This window comes from Camelus dromedarius, chromosome 2, assembly GCF_036321535.1.
Source record: "Camelus dromedarius isolate mCamDro1 chromosome 2, mCamDro1.pat, whole genome shotgun sequence".
Lineage (NCBI taxonomy): Eukaryota > Metazoa > Chordata > Mammalia > Artiodactyla > Camelidae > Camelus > Camelus dromedarius.
This window is the reverse complement of record NC_087437.1, coordinates 53,058,998-53,082,292: the sequence shown is the minus strand read 5'-3', so window position 1 is coordinate 53,082,292 and position 23,295 is coordinate 53,058,998. Positions and strand designations below refer to the sequence as shown.

At 49.5% G+C, this 23,295-nt stretch overlaps 1 protein-coding gene across 14 annotated transcripts in view; it reads left to right on the top strand.

Moving 5' to 3' along the window:
* DGKG (diacylglycerol kinase gamma) overlaps nt 1–23,295 on the top strand; it is a 191,323-nt gene that overhangs the window by 75,637 nt on the left and 92,391 nt on the right. For 10 of the 14 annotated variants that reach the window (XR_010383834.1, XR_010383835.1, XR_010383840.1 and 7 more), the window contains 10 exons: nt 1,964–2,081; nt 3,632–3,720; nt 6,779–6,895; nt 8,112–8,204; nt 9,778–9,837; nt 12,299–12,378; nt 13,602–13,676; nt 16,349–16,434; nt 20,929–21,018; nt 23,057–23,217. Coding sequence is in view for 9 of the 14 variants with exons in the window: in XM_064493584.1 (XP_064349654.1) it covers nt 1,964–2,081; nt 3,632–3,720; nt 6,779–6,895; nt 8,112–8,204; nt 9,778–9,837; nt 12,299–12,378; nt 13,602–13,676; nt 16,349–16,434; nt 20,929–21,018; nt 23,057–23,217 (969 nt within the window). In the remaining 5 variants the exon portion in view is untranslated. The remainder of the gene's footprint in view (nt 1–1,963; nt 2,082–3,631; nt 3,721–6,778; nt 6,896–8,111; nt 8,205–9,777; nt 9,838–12,298; nt 12,379–13,601; nt 13,677–16,348; nt 16,435–20,928; nt 21,019–23,056; nt 23,218–23,295) is intronic. The other 4 variants (XM_064493580.1, XM_010976154.3, XM_064493577.1 and 1 more) reach the window with 2 other exon arrangements.

Sequence of the window (23,295 nt, the reverse complement as noted above, 5' to 3'; positions counted from 1 at the left end):
GGCTGCATGAAGAAGGAGCTGGTCTGCTAGGACTATAATTTCTATTCTGTCCACGAAGGAAAACCCTGGTCTGTGGAGGTAGAGGAGGGGCATGGAAGGAGCATGGGCTCGCAGGCCAGCAAGAGCCCCCAGGGTGACCACCGGCTGGGTATCATTTGTGTGGCCTTGAGCTATTGTTTATGTAACTTCCCTGATTCATTTCTAGACAAGGTGTGTGTCTATCTCCTTACACATAGGACAACACTGTGAGCTTATTTTTGTGTTCCCCTGTTTAGCGTGGAGTAGGAACTTGCTGAAAGTTTTCATTTACAACGTGTCAGGCACTGGATTAGGAGCGTCACTTATATTATTTCATTTAATTCTTACAGACATCCCTTGAGGTTGATGTTTGTCAGAGGAATGAATGACTCGAACTTTTAATGAATCATTTCATCACTTAGTGAACCCATTTACGAAAGTAGAAGCCATAGATACAAAGGCTTCAATTCTGTAAAACTCAGGTTTGGGAAGCAGCAGGGTTCAGAGGTGGGAAGAAGAAAAGAGCTTATCCTGGCCCTGGGAGGAGACCAGCATCTGGAGAAGCACATGGGCCCCTCTAGAGACCACTGGAACGGGAGTGAGCACAGGGATGAATCTGGCTGCCATGACCAGCCCAAACCAGAGGGGCCCGGGAGTAAGACGTGGGTTTCAATCCAGCACGTTGGACTCCGTGTACCTGACTCTCGATCTTTATCACCTTCCAGCGCTTTTCACTACCCTTGAGATCAGCCCAAGAGTGTTACTCTTCTGGTGGAGCCTATGACAAAGGTTCAGGGACCCTGTATGTGGAGGGAGGTTTCTGAAGCACAGCCCTCAGCGAGGCTGCACTCCCAGGGGCTAGAAGGTGGGCGCTTCAGTGTCCAGGGAAGGTGTGTGACTATGTGAGGCTTGGCTTCTCTGCTGGAAAAGGTTGGGTTCCCTTCTGAGCCAAGTCAGGAGGAAGTGGCTTAACCCTCTCTCTGTCTCTGTCTCTTTGCTGTTTTATCTGTGTACAGAAAGTTGATGAGAGAATACATTACTAAGCTATTTTTGAGTACATACTCACTGTAGAAAATTTGGATAATACAGAAGAAAGTAGAAATTAGAGAGTAAAATAAATCCAGAGTGCCACTAGCTATAGCTAACTTCTGCCAACAGTTTGGTGACATTTTTCCCATCCAAGATATTATTGTATAAAACCAAGATAATAATATATCATCAAATTTGCATTCTGGCTTTTTTTACTCAGCACTGTGCCATGAGCACATTCCCAAGCTATTCCATTGTCTTGTAAAACCTCTTTGATGGCCACTTAACCTGGAGTCATACAGATGGACCTCCGACCTTTTGGCCATTTTGAGGCCTTTAGGATACTTTCAGTTTTTCATTACTGTAAATAATGCTGAGTTATTACATCTGACGGGGCACAGAAGTGCTCATCTAGCTTTCAAAAACGATTTCGATAGACTCCAGGAATGGAAATTTATAAGTTGAAGATCATAAACATTTAAATGACCTTGAGATAGGTAGGTAGGTAGGTAGATAGCTAGACAGATAGATGGATGATTGGTAGATAACAGATGAAAGAAAGAGAAAGAGAAAGAAAGAAGTTCGTTCTGATTCCCACTTCCACCAGCCATGCAGGCGAGGGCTAATTTTATCCCCTCCACACAGACTCCACTCAGATATTCCTAATTGTTAATATTTTATATTCCTAATTGTTAATATTTGCTTATTTTAGAAACCACACACGCACAAAGAATTTTGTTTTGATTTGCATTTCTATTAAAAGAGTCCATACGACAGTAAAATAAAGGAATAACTTGTCTTTCAAATATGAGAAGAGACTCTTTTTAGGAAAAAGAGGCCATGCAGGAGGCGGCCCCTGGCTCCTGCCCCCGTGGGGCTGCCTACTCAGCGTCTCATTCCCTTGCTGTCCCTGCAGGGCTCCAAGGGGGACGGAAGGCACTCCTGGACCTTGAAGCATTTCAAGAAACCAACCTACTGCAACTTCTGTCACATCATGCTGATGGGTGTTCGGAAGCAAGGCCTGTGCTGCATTTGTGAGTAACCTTCCTTCAAACCCCCTTCCCCAGGCACTCTCTTGCTCTGCACATGGATAAGCCATTGCCGAGAAAGTCTAGGCATCTCTGCTTCTTAGCTTGAGGGGCCTGCCATATTGTTCCAACAGCAGGAAGTAAAGTGAGACCCCCATGTCCTATTTGTGTTCTACCCAAGTCAAATGGACGAATATTGTCCTATTGGATTCCCGTCATGGGCCACTGAATCCCTAGAAAAAAGTTATTCAGATTCATGTGAAATTAAAAAGCATCTCATATGAATTTCAATTGGGTTTTGCTTGTGACTGTTTTAGGTGGTCAGGAGAACCTGGGTTTTTTTAATTAATATGCAATTATATTCATAAATGCAATGGAAATTAAAATTTTTTGTTTCACCTTATAACCCATTTAGTAAAGTCAGAGTGGAGAGGAGGGAAAAACACACGTGGAAAAGGAGGGAGGGAGGCTGGAAAGGAGAACAAAAGAAAGATGGAAGGAAGGGGTGGTATAAGAAAGGAGGTAGATTCAGGGAGCAGGAGGCGGGGAGGGGCTGCAGCAAGAAGACTTTGCAGGGCCCGGGTATGTGGGTGCAGAGTCCTGCCAACCACCCCAGAATACAGACAGCAAGCATTCAGCCTGGACCCACCTGAGAGTGGGGAGCTGCTGCTGCAGGCAGAGGGGCCCTCGGGCACGGGGCAGGTCACCAAACAGTTTCATGTGGCATGCACGCGGGAGCTCAGCAGCAGGCGACCTCCGCCACAAAAGTCATCTTAGCAGAGCTAGGCCCGGTGTCCACCAAGACAGGCATCAGCAGGCAAAAGAAGGGGCCCCTAGTCTTCCCAGCACCCATTCAAATCCAGCTTTCATTATAGATCCTTTTGGGTTCTATGCCTGTGGGCCTCAGCTGTTGGCCTAGTAGTAACAACGAGAGTCATTTGTGGAATAGCTGTTCTGATCCAGACACATGGTGCTTTGTACAGATTATCTCATTTAATGCCACAAAGGGCCCACAAAGAGAGAGAGGCAATTTTATTCCCATTTTGGAGAAAACCCTGAATGTCAGGGTGGTGAGGGACCATACCCTGGATCATATGGGTAGTTACAGATGGTGGGGCCGGAGTTCGGGCCCAGGCCTGCCTGGCTCCAGAGGTAGGAAGACTCCTGGCCTTTCTGTCCACTCCCCACATCCCGACATTCAGTACTGTGGCACTAGCATCCCTGGGAGGATGGCTCCTCACCCTCTCCTGAAGTCAAAAGCGATGTTCTGGGCATGTTTTCATGCTGCGTTCACTGCCCGTGGTGGGAGGCAGCGGGGTAGGCAGGCTGGAGGGTGCAGGAGCATGTCTGGGAGATAACCGTGGATGCTCTTCTCAGTGAGCAACTGGAGACTTTCGACTTTCCATTAGGCAAGGCCAGCTCCAGGGTACATCCCCTGCCCCAGACTGGCCACGCAGAGGGAGGCACAAGCTAGAGTGAGGGGACAGGGCTGGGGGTGAGGGGTGGCTGACCCTTCCTAGGTGGTGACTCACAGCCACTTTTCTTTTTTTTTTCAGACTGTAAATACACTGTCCACGAACGCTGTGTATCCAAAAACATACCTGGGTGTGTCAAAACGTACTCAAAAACCAAAAGGGGCGGCGAGGTTGGTGACACCTATTACCTTGTTCTCCCGCATGCTGTGTGCCAGGCAACATGTCCATCTCCACAGACTTGTAGGCAGGAAGGGGCTTTGGGAGCTTTATCCAGTCCCTTCTGTGCCTCGAGGACCACCCTGAAACCATCTTGTTCATCCATCAATCCATTCAGCATCTCCCCAGTGCCCACAAGTACCAGGCACTGTGCTAGGGGGTATGGAGGTTGAAAGGTGGTCCTCAGCCTGGAGGCCTGTGCAGTCCAGTGGGGGGAGACAGGCACGAGAGCAAAGCCCAAAGCAGTGAGATGAGCAGTAGCAATAGGGCTGTGCGCGGCGTGCATTTGAGGCACCACGGAGGGCAGGGCAGGGAAGCTTTCATAAAGGAGCTGGCATTCGACTTGTGTCTTGAACCCAAATCAGGAGGATTTCATAAGGAATCAGGGAGGACAAGGCACCCAGGCTAGAAGAGCCTTGGGTGTAATGGCGTAGGGACATGGCTTATTTTGGGATCTGTACCTGGTTAGGTATGACCAGGATAGAGAATGCTTAAAGGGCAGTGGCAGGAGATGTGCTCCAAAACTGGGGTGACTGGGCTGGGGAAGGTCTTGTGAGGCCACGCGAGTTTTTGGGAAGGAATTTCGTATGCAGCTAAAGGGCCTTGGAAGAATTTTGAGCGCATGAAGAAACAACTGGGTTTGCAAATAAGGTTAATTGCTCTGACCAGGGTGCAGGAGAGAGAGCAGATCAGAGTGGGGGAAAAACTTGCAACAAGAGTGCACTCAGGGCCTGACTGGGGCAGGGTGCACTCACCCGCTATGCTCTGATATGTCCACAGCAGCACGGGGGTGGCTGTGTCTGTGCGGAGTGCGTCTCCCACAGCCGTGCCATTTGCTGAGTATTTTGACTGTCCCACTGGCTAAAAGGGGAGTTTGAGAGATAATTTGGAGATACTACCACCAGGACTTGGTGATAAGGATGTAGGCGATGAGAGAGGGGGAAATGTGGAGAATGGCTACCAGATTTTTAACATGGCCATTTGGGGGATGCCATTCACAGAGCCTGGAAATAGATTCTTCTTCCAGTTAGCAGGAGAAGGGCACTCTGAGTGGCTGCAGAGGGAAGACCCCATAGACGAGTCTGAGTCAGGAGATGGTTAGCACGTGGGAGTGGTGTCTGCCCTCTCCAGGAGAACTCTGAAAGAAGGGCACCTCCAAGGACACACATGCATGCCCATGAGACACCGCATGGCCTCATGTCTCCTTCAGTACCATGCCCATACACACCTCTCCGTGTCCATGCTTTTCACCAGGACTTGTGCTGCACCTCCTGGGCTCAGGCCCTAAGCCTGCTCTCCAGCCGTTGGCACACTTGGAACAGAGGGAGACCACTGAGTGGCCAGCAGGGCACATTCACGACCTTCTGAGTCTCCAGGGGCAGCCCAAGTCCTTCACCATCTCTTCCGACCCCAGAAGAAGATGGAGAAGACAACGTGGTGTTGGGAGATTACTATGGACTTGGAGTCAGAAGACCTGGCCATGAGTCCCTGCTTGGCCACTTAACAGCCTTGCAACCTAGGGCCAGTCACTTAACCTCTCTGAAGCCTCGTTTTTTTCTCTGTAAAATGCAAATAATAATAATCCCGTTGCAAATGATGTGACCAGGTAGATGATAGATTGATTAGTAAGCTGGGTTCTTTTTACCTTCAGGGGTGAATGGCAGAAGGTGAGAAATAAAAGTGACACAACTTCTAGAGCAACGATTTGACCAAAAACCTTGTGGAAGGAAGACAAACTTAATTGATAAGTAACTTAAAACATTTATCTAATGCAGACATGGAGGGCATCATGCAAATATTCCATGTGTTTTTAATATTGTGCTTGTAGGTGGCACTTCAGGCTATGTCCCCATGTTCCGCCAGAGTCCATATCCACCCCCTTCTGCTATTCGAGGTACCCTGGTAGGAATTTTTTGAGAAGTTCTATAGAATTCCTGGGGGAATTGACTGAGGGGCTGAGGCCCCCAGAATTTGGAGTCATGGGTAACTTTGCACTTACAGACACACACACACATGCATCCCACCTACTTCCCAAGTTCCTAGGCTGCCTTAGGGGCATCTCCTGGCCCAGAAGCAGGTACAAGCAGCTCTTCAGGGGACAATGTGGAGGCCCTGGCTGATGACCTGCACCGGCTCCTTTGGATTTTCTTTCTTAACTTCCTTCCAGAGTGCTTCTCAACCTTGGCTGCGTATTACAATCACTCAGCGTGCTTTGAAACACACGAATGATAGATCTCATCCCCCAGAGACTCTAATTTATTTGGTCTGGAGTGAGGGCTGGGCGTTAGGACTTCTAGAAGCTTCCTAGGTGGTCCTGAGGGGCTGCTAAGGCTGAGAGCCCCTGGCGCTTTGAAGACAGAAGGGGTAAGGGAGCTCCCCTTCAGGGGCACTTCCCAAGGGCCGCAACTGTGCCAGGAAGGTCCTTCCAAACGTGCCGACTTATTTAATCCTCCCAGCAAACCTAGAGGTGGGGCTTATTTTGCCAATTTATACAGATGAGGGACCTGAGACTCAGAGAGGTCCAGGAACTGGCCAAAGGTCACCCTGCTGCGAAGTGGAAGATCAGCGACTCCAACCAGTTCTGTCTGCTGCTCAAGCCCTCCCGCATTCCCCTGCATCGCGCTGCCTTCCAGAAGAGGGCGCCCACAAGCACATCCCTCTGCAAAGAGTTCTGCAAGACAGACGGACAGCCTGACGAGATGCTGCTCCGAGGCTTGACTGCCAGGGGTAATGAACTGCTTCAAGAGCAGGCAAAGTGGCTTTTCATCCCCCTTGATTAGCACGATAGCGGTTAGGCAGGGAGCAACCACAGCAGTGCAGTTCAGCAAAGCAGCCCAGCATCAACAAGTGCGTCCACTAAACAGGAAACAACCCTCTCTGGCCACTGCCCACCCCGCTCGCGCCTCCCCACCGCCCAGGCCCTGTGCTCCTCCCCGGCCCTTCTCCTCAGGCCCCGGGCCCAGGGGCCGAGTTCTGCAGCCATTCCTGGTATCCTTCCCTTCCCTCCTGCAGGTGATGCAGCACGCGTGGGTGGAAGGGAACTCCTCCGTCAAGTGTGACCGGTGCCACAAAAGTATCAAGTGCTACCAGAGTGTCACCGCGCGGCACTGCGTGTGGTGCCGGATGACGGTGGGTTGGCGCCCAGGGCAGCCCTGCTTCCTTTCAGTGTGGTTTTTGGCTCAAGCTGTGGACATCCTGCCAGAGGGCATGAGCAGAGCCAGGGGACAGGATAGAGGCAAGGGGGCTCAGAGCCCCTGTTCAGTCCCTAAGTCTGGGAGCCTCCAGTGAATCACCAGGCTGCCCAGAAGAGAGCACCCCCAGAACCAGGGGAGTGTGGGCTGCTTGAGAAGAAGCTGGCCGATCCACTGGTGTTACGGCCAGGCAGCTGTGAACAGCAGGCTGGACCATGGACTTCCTTCGCCTGCATGTCACCCAGGGCCAGGGTGCTGACAGAGTGGGAGAGGTTTTAGACACCAGAATCCCTGCATCAGAGGAAAGCGCACTCTTGATAGTCTCCACTGCCCAGGCCAGAGGCCTGTGCCTGCTGCCACCAGGCAGGCGAGTGTCCGCTTCCTCCCTGGATACCTGGAGCTGCCCGACGTGCCTTCCAAAGCAAGCCCAGTGCCATGTCTAGTCCCCTTGACCAGGCGTCAGCCTCAAGAAGGACGTGTCTCCAGATCAGACTGTGAACTCTTAAAATGCAGAGGTTGCATCGTGGGGTTCAAATCCAGCCTGTCATGAGTTTCTTCAACAAGATCTCCTTCCTTCCAGTGTCTCAGAGCCTCGGGAGCAAACCCAAGGCAGGCTCTGGAATCCACGTGGGGCTGCCACACTGACGGGCCACAGACCTGCTCGGGGCTGTTTGGCCCCGGCTGCCTGGGCAGCACTGGGTCTCCTTCCTCTGTTTACGACAGACACACACCACACACCACACACCACACACCACACATACCGTACCACAGACCACACACACCACACACATCATACACACCACACGCACAGCACATACCATACACACCACACACGTACCCCCATCCACATTACACACCACACACTCAAACACACACACCACACATGCCACACAAACCACACACTACACACACATCACCCTCACACACCACACACTTAAACATACACACCATACACACCACACTCACATACCACACACACACACTCTTTCTCTCTGTCTCCCTCTCTCTCTCTCTCTCTCATATACTGCCAAAGCCAACAGTGAATCAGGATTTGGAGGAGCACTCAACAGCCTGCCTCCCCAGTAAATCTCCAAACCCTCATACTTGACATTTCCTTGACTTTCATTCACACTCATCTTCATTTTTCGCTCCAGTTTCACCGCAAATGTGAATTGTCAACGTTGTGTGACGGTGGGGAACTCAGAGACCATATTCTGCTGCCCACTTCGATCTGCCCCGTCACCCGGGTAAGTGCTGCTGCCCTGCCAGGGCTCCGCCCCCGCCCCCGCCACTCCTGCTCACATTTCAGATGCAGGCAGCTTTCAGACAGCCACATCCTCAGAGGGCCTTCCTCCACAACTCTTAGGTTTCATGTTTTCAGCATAAATTTGAAAGAGGTCAGTGCTGTGCTGTCAGACTGTGAGGGAAGACTTCTCTGACTGAAACAATTCCAACTGCTGGCCACCCAGTGCGCTCTGAGATGGCCCATCAAGGAAAGCACATTCATTCCAAGCACCTTGCAGGCAGATCACCGTTCAAGGAACATCAGTCACCACCTGTGCACAGCTAGGCTTCCCAGGCCTCCCTTGTCCCTGTCACCCTCTCTCCTGTGTCCAAACATGGACCTCCCTCTGCCTTGAAGATTTCCACCTGGGTGTCTCAGCCCTACTTGGAAATGAAGCTGTGAAATTAAACTCCATTTATCCCCACCTGGAACTTTTTCTGTCTCCCATGTTGAAGTCCCCTCTCTCAAACCAAGCACCAAACACCTTAACTGTTCTCTTTCCATCTTAAAGATGCTGCTGAGTGCCACTGATTCCTCACATCTCACGCTTGACTTGACCATCTTCTTTTTCATTAAAAACCAAAGAAAAACCACCACTTCTGAAAACCACTTGGCAGTACCTACTAAGTTGGAAATACACAAACTCTGTGCCTGATAAGTCTCCTCCTGTGTATCTACCTGAGAAATACAAGCATTTATTCTACCAAAAGACAGGTACAAGCATGCTCATGTCAACTTTATTCACATCAAACACTGAAAATAAGCTAATGACGCACTGACAAGAGAATAGATAAGTAAGTTGAGGCATATTCATACAGTACAATACTACATTGCAATGGAAAATAACTATGTTTAGAAGCAAAAATATGGATAACCCCCAAAATACAATGCTGAACAAAAGAAGTTAGACTCATAAAAAGACATGGTCTATGACTCCATTTATATGAAATTCAAAAGCCAGGCAAAACCAATATGGCATCAGGAGTCACAGCAGAATTACTACGCCAGAAGAGGCAGTAGCTACAAGGGCCTTAGGTGTGTAGAAATTCATGGAGCTGTAGATTTAGATTTGAGCATTTTACTATATGTGACATAAATCTCAATAAAATAAATAATAAACATTGAAAAGAAAAACCAACACAAGATTAATTACCTATTCAGTATCACAGTGTTTAGATAGTGCTGAGCAGAGAAACCACATTGAGGACCTTGCTTCTCAGAGTTCAAGCTTCTAAATCAACAAAGTAGATTCCTGCTAACTTCAGTGCTTCCTCTCCCTGTGTCCCTTCCAGTGTCTCGAAGTTAAAGTCAGGGCAAGTGATGACAGAGGCCTGGAGAGTCCTAGAGAAACCCAAAGGGAGCATTTCTTTTTTTAGGTCCAAAGCCCCACTTTGAGAAGCGCCTCCCTACACTATACTGGTTTTCTGTTCTCTCTTCTTAGGGTAGCCATTTGTTTTTTCTTCTGAGCTCTCTCTTTTTTTTTTGTATTAGACATATTTTTTCAAAAGATGCTTGTCTTTCCTCTCTTCTCACAGGACAGGCAAGATGGGAAGTCGGATGGTAGCATGTCAGCCAAGGGTGAACTTATTATGCAGGTACCTCAGCAAAAGCCCCCAGTCTCCTCATTCATTCTAAGTGGGTCCAAGGCTCTGGAGGGGAGGACAGGGTTTGGGTTCTAGAGAAACACATCTCAACCTTTGCTTTCTCATCCGACCAATTATATCACACAGGACGCTGTATTTCCAGCCTCTGGAATTATCTTCAACAACTACACTGTAGGCAAGTGGTGAGAAGGGAGGTAGGTCGATCCCATGGCTGGCCAGACTGGCTTTATCACCTTTTAAGAACACATTGCATAAAACTTCAGTATACAGATCTCCTGAATAATAACAAGAATGTGGCCTAAAAATAGACAGTTGAGTCTTCCAAGACGGCCAAGCTGTCTCCAGAATGTGACTGCCAAAACAAAGTTCACCACATCCAAAAGTTCTCCTTCATCCTTAAATGTATATTTAAGAACTCATTTTTCACATGAATTCACCAGTGAGCTCCTCTTTGTGCATTCCACAAAGTTCCAGAAAGGCAGCCTGGTGAGGTACAGAGAGTGCTAGAAAAGGAGATAGAACACCAGGGCTCCTCTGCCTCTGAGCCTTAAGTTTCCTTGTCTGGAAAGAGGCAGAGCAGCCCCTGCACTGCCCACCTCCCAGAGATGCTCCCAGATCCAATGAGAACATGCAGATTAGTGCAAAACTTCGGTGATATTGATGGCTGAACCTTAACGTGGGAAATCTCTAGACACCTTGAAGGGCAGAAAGCCAGATGGAGCAGACACAGACACACACACACAGACACACACACACAGACACACACACACACACACACACACACACACACACACACGATGCAGGTCAGTTGTTGACAGCTGGCATCTATCTGGTTATCCTGCATCTGTTCCAGTTGGACAGTGCCCACGCTGTATACTGGCTATGAAATATTTTGAATATCACCCCCAGAGATAAAAAAAAAATTACTCCTCAGGCTCTAAGATGCTTCTGGGTATCTCACAAATAATCACCCTTGGCAGATGAGAACATTCCTAAAAGTTATAAAGAATGTTGCTGTCCATTTCAAACACTATGGCACTGTGTTTGCTGAATTTTAGCTTGAGATCTGGAAAGGGAGGCACTAGGTATGAATATGGAGCAGAGCAGCCTCTCTGGATCTACGTGTCCTTCTGCTGAACCCACAAGTATGCTGAGGACCCACTCTTGAATCTGGTGCAGTGGGGTCCTTGGTTGGAGGGTTGTTCACACACCTGCCCAGCTCCTGAGGCATTTAAAATCCAGTTGATGTTTTGAGCATTTACTTCAGAAGATAAAATATATATATATATATATGCAAATAAACAATAACAAAAGAAACCCAGAAGACAGGACGTGCTTCAAGTGCAGTCATTTTAGCTGCAATCATCAAGGAAAACTTCATGAAATAGCTCTTGAATTGGGCTCAGGGGAGGAGAAGTTTTTTTTAAGAGGTTGCAAAGAAGGAAGAGGGGGTATTTCAGGGCAATAAGGAGGAGAAGGAACCTGTGTGAGGGTCCCCATAGGGTGGGAATTCAGGAGACACACTAGAGGGTAAGAGCTGGGCTTGGCTGGAACTGTGACGAGGGTTAGAGTAACTGAGGGGGAACAGTAGAATGGGGCTGCATTAAATGCCTTGCATGCCAGGTGAGGAAGTTTGGATTTTATCCTCTGGGTAATGAGGTGTCATTAAAGGTTTTTGAGCAGGAGTGGCATGACTAATGTGATGTCCTGGAAAGGAAGTGCGTGGGGGCGGCATGCAGGACTTACCTGAAGTGGGAGGAGCCCAAGCAGTGTAGGTGCTGTGGCAGCTGCTCCAGGTAGAGAGACATTCCAGGGAAAGACAGGACAGAGTCTTCCCTGGATAACTGGATGAATAATAATAATAGCCAGGAGAAAGGACAAGTTTTGTGGGGAAAGAAGATAAGTCAGGTTTAGGGTGTGCTCTGATGAGACATCTGGCTTGAAGGTACCCACTGGGCAGTGACAAATGTGGAACCAAGGCTCCAGAGGAAAATCGGGGCTGGATTTGTGGATTGGGAGGGTGCTGGGGTGGAGGTGATGGTTAATCCCACTGCTGTTGCTTTATCTAGGTTTAGGACCAGATGACCATACCTTCTAAGATCATATTTAGTTGGATCCCTCACAAGATCTGATCTTGTGCTGTGGGCACAATGCCACACCATTGTTGAATAATTTCAAGCTATGATGCCACTGCCCCGTCTCTGATCCTGACCTCAAACTTTCATCCCCGTTAACACTGTTTAAAGGCCACTAAGGCAGGAGACACTTAGCTGCTTAATCCCTCAGAAAACTCAGCCAGTAGACAAACACCTACCACCTCCTGACCTCCTCTCCTCCATGCCTGGATCTGCTTGCCAGTCACCTCTCCCAGAAACTGTCTTGACACTGACTCTCATTGCTTTCCTCCTATTGCCTGAAACAGAGCTAATTTCTTTTTCTTTTGCCTTTTAAGTATAAGATCATCCCCACCCCGGGTACCCATCCCCTGCTTGTCTTGGTGAACCCCAAGAGTGGAGGAAGACAAGGAGAAAGGTATGTTCTCTTCTTTTCCAAGATGGGGAGGCTGGGTCAGCCTGACTGGGGTCCATCCTTCCTCTCAAGCACAACAGCGTGGGCAGTGGAGACAGGCAGACCTGCAGTCCAGTCCAGCCCCACCACAGACCACTTGATGATTTAATTCAAGTAACTTAACATCCCTGTGCCTCCGTTTGCTCTTCTGTAAGATGGAAGTAATAATCATGTCTCCTCCTATAGGGCTTTTGTGAGCATTAAAATAGACACACAGCGCTTAGCCTAGGGGCTGTCACGTGAGCCATTATTTCCAGTTCCCAGGGTCAGACCAAGTTCTGAGATGCCTGTTAAATTCCCAGCCTTCCAAGTCTTTTCTTTTCTTCTTTTTTTTTTAACATTTTTTATTGATTTATAATATCTAAGTCTTTTCTTGATAAAAGAGTTGTGGTGGAGGCACCTGGTTGAGACCTCCTGGCCTATCCCATCCCTGAGAAAGCAGGGCACCTGTCTCATCAGTGACGGAAACACCTAGTCTGCTGGGAGCACTTGGGGGTGGGGGTGGATGGCCAGAACAGCTCTGGCTGCCAGTGTTCAGCTCTGGGGTGAGGAACAGATGGCATGTTGATCTGGAATCCAGGTTTTAAAAATCAGTAAGTAGCACCTAAGTGAGAATTGAGAGCCTCCACCCCAGTCCCAGGGGCAGAGCACCCCTCCTGAACTGACCTGATTAGCCTCAAGCTGGAGCCTTGAAACCAAGCCTAGATGCAGTCACTGCCTCCAGCCCTCCTCTGCCCAACCCCATCTCCTGCATGTCCTCCTGATCCCACGATGTGGGGACCTCTCCACAGAGCGTCCCTTGGTGCTTTTGTCTAGTCCACAGAGAGCAGAATCATACTAACTAGAACATACAGAACTTTTGGGAGAAGGTCTCCATGAAGGAAGAAGCTTTAGGAGAATGGAAGTCCTGTTCTCTGGGTTGATCTGCCCTTTCCTCTATGCAAGGGGTGGCTACTCCTTGGATGGTGCGGAGACCCTGAAACAGGGTGAGGGCGTGGGTGCGGCCAGCTGGACCTGGGACATCAGGGTCTGCAGGGCCTGCGTGCGGTCTTCTCCCCTCTTGGGTTTCAGTGGAGCCACATTCCCACCATCAGTGGGCTCCAGCAGCGCTTGCCCTGCTGTGACTTCTCACAATGACATTCCCCTTCTCTGTCTCCATCTCTCTGTCTCTCTTTTTTTTCCCATAGAATTCTTCGGAAATTCCACTATCTGCTCAACCCCAAACAAGTTTTCAACCTGGACAATGGGGGGCCTACTCCAGGGTATGGAGATACAATCTTTTCTTCCTATTTCTCCCCCTCACCCTTCAGTCTCTAAAGAAGATACCATTTTTGGGGTTGCCTTTTTTGTCTCCTTCGTCTGTGGATTTATCCTTCCTACCGTTTTACTGCTTTTCTCTTCTTTTCCTCATATCTACCCTGTGTCTTCCTGGAGATACTCAGGAATACTCATATGGCTGACTCTGGGAAGTAGCCTCCTGCCCTTCATCCCAGAAAAAGCTGTTGATTTTGCAGGAGGGAAAAATTGTATATGCCATTTCATCATTGGATTGCCAAGAAGGACAGGCTGGTAAATTATTTTAACTCACTTGCAAGGCTGCATTAGCTGGTTCTTCATACTGAATCATCAGGAAGAAGGATAGGGTCTTCTTATCACTGTCAGTCAGTGGTTCAGAAATCTATACCGCTGATTCCAAGTCCTGCTGCGTGCTCTGTTGTGGGGCATTTTAGGACCAAGACAAGTGGTGGTTCAATGAAATCACTTTTTTTCTGGATCATCCAATTTAAAGGTTGTTAAGCTCTCCCCTGGCCCTTCTCCTCCTGTCATTTGCCTATTGGCTATTTCCCTGCTCTTTGGCAAAGTGCTGAGGAGAGGGACAGCAATAAGAGGAGACTAGGCAGCCCTTTTGCAGCCTGACCCAAGGTCTATGGGAGGAGCTGGTCCTCGTGCTGGTGGCTAACATGATGCGCTGTGGGACCCTGTAATCAGAGGCCCCTCCAGCATTGGGGCTGGAAGGTACCCAAAGACGGGGCTTCTTACTAGATAGAGCCAGTGCACTCGGGACCTCTGCCCGCCAGCCCGAGGCTATTCTCAGATCTGTGCCTGCTGGGCTGGGCTTTCTAACACACAGCTGCTTTGCCCAACCTTCCAACCCTTATTTCTACTCTGGGTTCAGCAACACCTTCAGAGGGGCTGGAGTAAGGAGTGTTAAAAGGGGCTCTGTCCCTGTCTACAATTGTTTGACACAAAGCTATTGTCTATGGCAGTGGTAGGACAAGACACACTAAAGGAGAAAGAAACATAAGTGCAGATGCAGCCGTGACTCACCTGTAAAACTAATTTCGAAATAGAGTCCGCCTGTACTGCTGCGTGCCCCATCACGGTCACCGTGACTGCCAGTTACTGCTCTGTTATGACTTGTGACCAAGCAGCAGCCCACAGATACCTTTACCAGCCCGCTCTCTTCTCGGGCACTTTGATACTTGAATACAGTCCTTCAGCTTAGCTGCATTATCCAAAATTGGTTTTGCCTTGGATGACAAGCCTGGCGGCTACTTCTCAGGCTGCTGTGCCCTGAGTATCTCTGCTGTACGTGTCAGTGTGTGATCAGACAGGCTGTCTAGCTGAAGGGAGCCTCCGTTCTGAATCCACTTCCTATAGGAGAGCAGAGTTCTCAAGAGAAGGGGAGGAGAGGGAAGGTTCATTTGCCCAGGCGTGCATCCATGACTTAGAAGGCTCCCAGGGTCTTCTCAGACCACCGTGCAGGGCAAAGAGGAAATACAGAGCTTCGGCCCCACCCCCAGGCCTCTACAGTTTACATCTGTACTAAAGCAGAGGTTCTTAACCTCTTTTGTGCCAGGAACCCATTTGGCAGTCTGATGTAGCCTACAGACCCTTCAGACCCTTTCTTAATAAATAAAGATAATATTTTTTTAAAGTATAAAACCAAATATATAGGATGACCAGGGAAACTAATATTGAAAAAGCAGTTATCAAAAGCTTAAGAAACAAATTTTTGCCATGAGGATATATGTGATTAACTGAGATATTATATAGCAAGTTCCAGAGGCAGATCTAATACCTATGGTAAATTAAAAGCAGTGATGAGCACAAGTGATGACAGAAACTATCCACCACAGCCATAGTAAGACAGTAAAACACCTGTGATTTCGGCTGCTTAACCAAGTCACAGGTATAGTTAATATCCCGTGATTTGCATCTTACAGTCATAGTGGAAGGAAACCCTAAATTTCAGTTAGAGCTGAAGGGAGATAAGAGGGTAATATGGCCCTCTGGATTCTATCCACAGACCCCCTGGAGGTTCATGCAGCCAGTTAAGGGCTCTGCTCTAAAAGGTTAAGGGCTTGGGGGGAGATGGTCCTTGCTCCACTTGGGTCCAAGTTCTAGACCCACAGGAGAGTGGCATGAAGACCCAGCTAGTTCAGTGTATCTGACTTAAAGGGGAGGTCGTGCAGACAGAACAGGTGAGGGAGCCAGAGAGAAGTCAAAATGTTGGGTGTTAGCCAAAATAAGCAAACTCTAGATTTCTTTTCATAAATAATAGAGAATTTCTAGAAGACCATTTTCTTCTTTTTTTTTAATGGAGGTACTGGGGATTGAACCCAGGACCTTGTGCATGCTAAGCATTGCACTCTACCACTGAGCTATTTCCCTCCCCACAAAAACTGTTTTCTGTGTTGAATGTTGAGTCAGAGTCTGCTTGAATAGAGATGGCTCCCTGGGATTCATGGTCAATGGCATTGCTTAGTAAGTTCTGGCTTTAGAACCTTAAGTGACCCTTTCAACTCCTAAAGGCATCAAGGTAATAACATACTCCCAGGGAAGGGAGCAGTGGGGTAGGGGGGGATTCTGACTCAAGGCATGTCAAAGGTCAGCCTGTAAACAAAACCATTTTGGCCTCTTTACTTCCCAGACTGAACTTTTTCCGTGATACTCCAGACTTCCGTGTTTTGGCCTGCGGAGGAGACGGAACAGTTGGCTGGATTTTGGATTGCATTGGTAAGAATGGGCTGGGAGGGCCTTTGCAGTTGACTTATAGTAAGTACATTAAGTCAGGAAGGCACTAAAGAAGAAAGAGAAATGGAGCCATGTCTTGCTTATCTTTGTTTCCACTCTTGGATCAATGCTTGACGAAGTATCTACTTTGGGTGGAAAAAAGAAAGGAAGAAGACAATGGAAGGGTTCCCACAGGTACAGATATAACAATTTAGTTTCAGCCTTGCCTCACAGTTATCTGCCATGGCTGGGGTTTGGGCAGTCGCAGGACAGGCCAGATGAGAAGTTGGGTGGAGAGAGATCAGGACTGAGACTCCAGGCAGGTCAAGGGTGCTGGATAAAGGCCAGAGAACTAAGCGTAGATGCACAGCCCAGGGCAAGTCACCTTGAGATAAACACCTGGAGCCGGAGCCCAGAAAATGCACGTAGAAAGCACAGATCAGTGAAAGCAAAGAAAAGCTATGGTGGGCTGTGTCCAGCATACCTAAATCAAAAAAAAAGGGCAATGGGGAAGGCCCAGGCTGGGAGTCTGGAGGCCTGGGGTCTAGTCCAGCTCTGGCTAGATCTGTGAATCCTTGGACACATCACCCGCAGTAAATAAAGGAGAGTGACTCTGAAATTCTGAGACATGGGGTATATTCAAGGTCTAACCCTGGAGAACCCACATAAACACCAGGACGTGGGTACATAAGCACAGGAAAACAGCCAAGGAGACTGCTGGGTAGGGTCGTCACCAAAGTCCCCAGAGCAACGAGCCCTGGGCTGCCTCGGTTTTTTTCATCCTTTGCTCCACAAATCCTGCCAGTGCACTTCCAGGTGCCAAGTTCTGGCAATGCATCAGTGAACAAAAGGACAAATCTCCCTCAGGGAGCCTCCTTTCTAGAGGGAAGAGACAGGCAGTACACAAATAAATAAGTGAAACGTACAGTATGTCAGAAGGTGTTAAAAATATAGCAGTAAAGGGGCAAGGGGCGCTCAGCGGTGGGAGTGGGAGGTCCGGAAGGCCTTGAGGAGCAGCTGACCTTTGCATGGAGACCTGGAGGAGGGTGAGCCTTGCGGGTACCTGAGGGAAGAGCAGTTCAGGCAGAAGGAATGGCAAATACAAAGGCCCTGAGGTAGGAGGAGGCCCGGCTGCCGAGGGCTGCAGGAAGGCTTCCAGGCAGTGCGGGGTGGAGTGTGTGAGGGGAGAGGATGAAGGGATGAAGCAGAGATGATGCAGGGCCCAGTCACTAGGACATGTAGGACATTATACGGAATGTGGCTCTCATGCTGGGAATGTCCCAAGATGCTGGATGGTGTTGAGCAAAGCAGAGAGGCAACAGATGCCAGAAACAGAAAAGGGCAGAAGCAGGGAGACTAGTTAGGAGGTGCCTGCGGGAATCCAGGGGAGAGGGGACCAGGGTGTGGACCATGGTAGAAACAGGAGGTGGTAAGGAGTCAGGTCGGGATATCTTTTGAAGGCAGAGCCAGCAGGATTTGCTGACAGACTGGGTGTGGGAGACGAGGGGAAGAGGGGAGTCAAGGATGGGCCAGAAGAGACCCTGATCCGGGCGGAGAAGGCTGGGTCCCCAGAGATCGCAAGCAGACCACCTGGAGGGGTGGGGCCAGCACCATGCACACCTGCCACATCTGCTCCCCCACAGGCACTTTGGTTTCCATGGACACAGCCCTGCCAAGCAGCCACCCACGCTCTCCTGTCACCTCGGGCTCTGGAGTTGTTTGTGGGAGGAGGGAGGCATCCTCTGGGAGCCAGGGAAGGAATTGCTGATCAGCAGAGGTTGGATGGCTGCAGTACCAGGAGCTCCCTCTCCATCCCAAAGGAGAAAGTAGGCTGTGCTGACAAGTTGTATAAGATCTACCTGCAGAGAACACAGGTGATAGAAGCTACCAGGAACAGAAATATCATGTGAAAGGAGCTGCTTTTTCATGGGTTGGTGACCCAAGGAGAAAAAATTAGAGGGGTAAAACGAGTAACTGCACCATGTTCATTCATTCATTCTTTCAAGAGAGATTAAGGCCCTTGTTCCGTGCTCTCCAGCACCCCTCTTGGTCCCCTTTGATCTGTTCTGCAACAGCCAGAGTGGTCATTCCTGAGTGCCAGTGGGGCCATGATATGTAAGGCACATCAGTGGCTTCCCAGGAGTCTTAGATAAAAAGAAAACCCTTCAGATGCGCTACAGGGCCTGGAGTGATCTAGCAGCTGCCCCCACTTCCAGCCTCATTTCGTACTCCCATTTCTCTCTCTCTAAACCCAGACACCCAGTCCCTCTCTCAGACCCTCGAAGGCACCAGTCTCCCTTCCACCACAGGACCTTTGCACAAGTTGCTCCTCTTGTCTAGTCTGCTCTGCTGGCCTTTGCTTGGTCAGCTTCTGCTTCAGATCTCAGCCAAAGTGAGGCTTCCTCAGGGGGAGCCCTCCCTGACACCTCATTACAGGACCACACTCATTTCCAGCATGAATTTGAAATTATGCATCATTTAAATGAAGACCTTGTTAATATCAGTCTCTCTCTCTCAAGTGTTAGCTCCCATGAGAGCCTGAGCCATAGCTTTTTACCTGCTCTCAGAGGCAGAGCATCTAACACAGCACTTAGGCCTTCAATAAATACGTGTAGAGATACCACAGTGAATGAGTTCCCCCAGGGAGGTTCCGGTACATTTGGGGAACAAATAGTCAATTGCAAGAGAGTGTGTTGAGATCATGAGATCATCCTTGGTGCTAAGGAAACACTCTGGAGAAGCACCAGGTCCAGACTAGGGCAACCAGGGAGGGCCTCTGCTCTGAGCAACAGAGAGCTTGTGATTTAAAGCACCGAAAGCACTTCAGCGTGGTTGACATGTTGAGTGGGAGGCAGGATGTGAGAAGGATAAGGCTAGAGAGAAAGGCAGAGCCAGGAAGAGCCTCACTGCCATGCTAAGGGGTGATGGGAGCCATGGCAGAAGGGAACACAGTGGACTAGTGTGATCAGGCTTGTGATTCAAGGATGCCTGCCTTGGTGGAGGTGTGGGAAACACACTAAGGCATGGACCTGGAGACCAAGAGGGCAGAGAGGAGGCAGTTACAGCAGTACCGGGGGAGGAATCATATACCAGAATCCAGGATCACCATAGATGGAGAGAAGAGATGGCTTGGAGATCTATTTAGGAAACAACTTACAGAAATTGATATGTGAATGGATGTGGGGTGAAGGAGAGGAAAAACCCAGGGTGACATCCAGGTCTCTAGCCTCAACACTGTGAGGATGGTTGACTTGCTGGGATGGGGAGCTCAGAAGGAGGAGCAGACCTAAGCAAACAAGGGCCTTCCAGGCAAAGGGAAGAGCCCGTGCAGAGGCAGGGAGGCACAAACGCGGACTGCATGTTCTGGGAACAGTGAGAGAGTCCATTGCTTTACTCCGTGCTCCATCTCAGCCCTCCCAGTGATGATCTCAGCCCTCCGTCTCTCCTGAGCTCAGCCATTTCTAGCATGAGTCTGACAACCTGGGGGACCTATGAACTCTCGTTTTGATGGGGCTGCCCTAGCATGAGCCTCATGCAGGAGGCTAATTCTTGCATTGCCCCTGTCCCCCACTCAACCCCTACCCCTGCTCCCCAATCACATCACTCACATCCTGGCACCAGGTGCACTGAGATTTATGTAGGTGGTGTCCCCTGGAGCCCTGCAGGTGTCTGGCCTCCTTCAGCTTCCCCAGCTCAGCCACTGTGCTGCTGTAGATCTGCAGCCAGATTAAAACATACATGTTTCTCTAATGGTTTGGTCTGATGCTCCTTCACGGCCGTCATGAGACAGGATTAAGAATCTGTGTATTTGCAAGTCTGGGGGCGGTGAAAGTGGCAAACTGGTACCTGGGGGCCAAGTAACACCTGCGGCTTTGCTTGTTAGACACGTTGTTATTTTTAAGTTTTTGACCCTGAGTGACTAGAAGTGAGGCATCTTCAGTCTTCCAAGTGCCCCACCAATCTTCTGATGTCTCAGACCCACCTGTTTCACTATTTATGCACCTGCCTAGTCTCTGGAAAAAAGGAAGAATACAGACTTGGAGCCTCAGAGATCTGGGTTTGGATCCTGGCTCTGAAATTACTTTCCCTCTGTGAACCTCCGTTTCTTCATCCATGAGAATGATAATACCTTGCAGGGTCTGTCTGAGGAATAAATGGGGTAAATGCTGGTTATCGTTAAGGATTAAAACTGTGCAAACTAATGTTTTTGCGGTGTCTGCTGTCACCCTTAAGGAAAGAATTAGGATGAAATGAGGATGAACAGGTGCAAGTTGCAGGGAGACAGACTTAGCTCAATGTGAAAAAATCCTTTGCAGCGGTTAACACATTGCAGAAGGAAGAGATGGCTTTAGGAAGTAGTGAGTTCCCCATCGGGAGAGATATTCAAACAAAGAAAGCTATGGAGGGCTTCAAGCATTAGATCAGAGGTAACTAGACAACTTGGACATTCTGTAATCCCATGGCATATGGCTCTCTCTTCCTCTTCATGGGTCGCAGATAAGGCCAGGTTCGCAAAGCATCCACCCGTGGCCGTCCTGCCTCTTGGAACAGGAAATGACCTGGCCCGCTGTCTCCGCTGGGGAGGAGGTGAGTCTGCGTGGGAGGAGGGTCTGAGGACAAGCGCTCCAATCTACTGGGGCTCTGCAGAGCTAGGATGAACTTCCCTTTAAGGATGACGTTTCACCGAGTAATACTCAACTCTGGGGTCCTGTCTGCTCCATGCCTTTTCCCTGCCCTTGTTTCCAGGCCAAGGCCTGTGTTTACCCCTCACTAGACTTACTATCATCCCCAAACTCTCAGCTCAGAGCCTGCCTCCCCCAGTAGAACAAGTCAACTTTAGGGTAGAATCTCCTTTGTCTCCTCCCCAGTGTTCATCCCAGTAGGGGGCTCACTTAGACAAGGGTTTTCTGCATGTAATTCCCCCTCTCCAAATTACTGATCTTTTTCTGAAGTAGGACTCAGAATGCCGACAGAAAAGCCACATCACCAGCTACCAGGGACATCCAGATCATCCTCAGCCCCTGTGGCCGGGGGCCTTCATCTTGAAATTCCCCAAAGAGGGAACTCAGAGTGGTAACCAGCTTACGGGGCAATGGGCAGGAGCTAAAGAGAACTCTGCAAACTACCACAGCCTCCTGGAGCTGGGCATGTTCTAGAGAGTGGAGGAGTTCAGGTCAGCCGGCAGAGAGGACAGATCAGTCTGGCAGGCAGAAGTGGAGTGAGACTCCAGATGGCTGATCAATTCCCAGAATGACTCAAGACCAGGCCAGCCGTGGTCAGTGCGATGCTCGGAGGACAGGGGCAGGGCAGGCAGGAGCCAGCCCTGGAAGGAAGTCGGCAGGCATGGGAAGAGCTGCCAGGGTCCCCGGCCTCATGCCAGGCTAGGGAAGAACCCTCTGTTCAAGAGGGACAGGCAGGGTGTGGCCCCATGCTCTGGGCATCCAGGCCACATAGCAAGGCACAAATTTCACACAACCCTGTGTTCCCTGATAGCAGCGAGTCCCTCAGCTACCTAGTTGCTAATATTGCTATCTTGTGAGGCATCCCTGAAGGAGCTGACCAGAGCCCTGACAATTTGAAAATACTCTTCAAGATTGCCCCAAACATAAGCAGGAACATGGATGTGTTTTTTGAAAGAAGAGATTCTTTCTCTCGTTAACTTCTCATCACTTAACAGTTCACTTGCTACATTGGTTTTCTATTGCTATTATATAATACTGACAAATGATTATAAGCTAAAAGGCATAAAATATCCATTTATCAGCTCACAGTCCTGTAGCTCAGAAGGGTCTTCTGCTCAGGGCTTCACAGGGTAGAATCCGGGCATTGAACAGGTTGAGCTCCTGTCTGAAGACTCTGTGGGAGAATTTGCTTCTCATCTAATTCGGTTGTTGGTGGAATTCAGTTCTTTGTGGTTGTAGAGGTGAGGTCCCTGTCCCCTTGCTGGTGGTCAGCCGGGACCACACCCAGATCCTAGAGGCCTCCTACATTCCTCACCCAACGGAGCCCTCTATCTTCAAAGGTGGCAACAGAGAAGCTCCCTTACTTCAAATCCTTCTCAAATCTATTTCTTAAGGAAAAGTCCAGTCTTTCTAAGGACTCACCTGATTAGGTCAGAACCACTCAGGATAATCTCACTGTCTTGAAGTCAGCTCTGCATATAGCTAATCCTGACAGTGACCATCCCATCTTACCCCAGGTCCTGGGGCTTTTGCTGGGTATATACACCAGGAGGGCAAGAAACATGGGGACCATCTTAAACTTCCGCCTCCCACGCTGTCCGTCTCTGTCACGACACAGTCCTGGCGCAGATCCTCTGTTCTCCCACGTGCAGCTTCCTGACTGTCCAGCCCACCAATGCCCCAGGGCTTGCTTCAGCCACACAGTCCTGCCCATCTCTGGCCAGCACCCCACCCTACCCCTGCTACTCTGGTTCCAGAGTGCCCCAGCTTCCTTCTAATCACTCCATATTGCCGTCTCCTTCTCCAGGGCTCAGAAAACCTCCCTGGCTCTGGCCCACAGACACACTGGGGAGACCCCAGCACCCTCGGGGTTCCCCACCCTGACCGCTGCCTTGCAGCAGCAACAGCAGCACTGAGGGCGAATGCGATGCTGTGCTCCACAGGTTACGAAGGGGGCAGCCTGACCAAAATCCTGAAGGACATCGAGCAGAGCCCCTTGGTGATGCTGGACCGCTGGCACCTGGAAGTCATCCCCAGAGAGGAAGTGGAGAATGGGGACCAGGTCCCGTATAGCATCATGAACAACTACTTCTCCATCGGTGTGGTAAGTTGGCCAAGGATCACTTTTCTTCCTAGAAGAGAAGTGCCTGGGCAGGCAGAAAGGGTTCTAGTCTTCCACTGT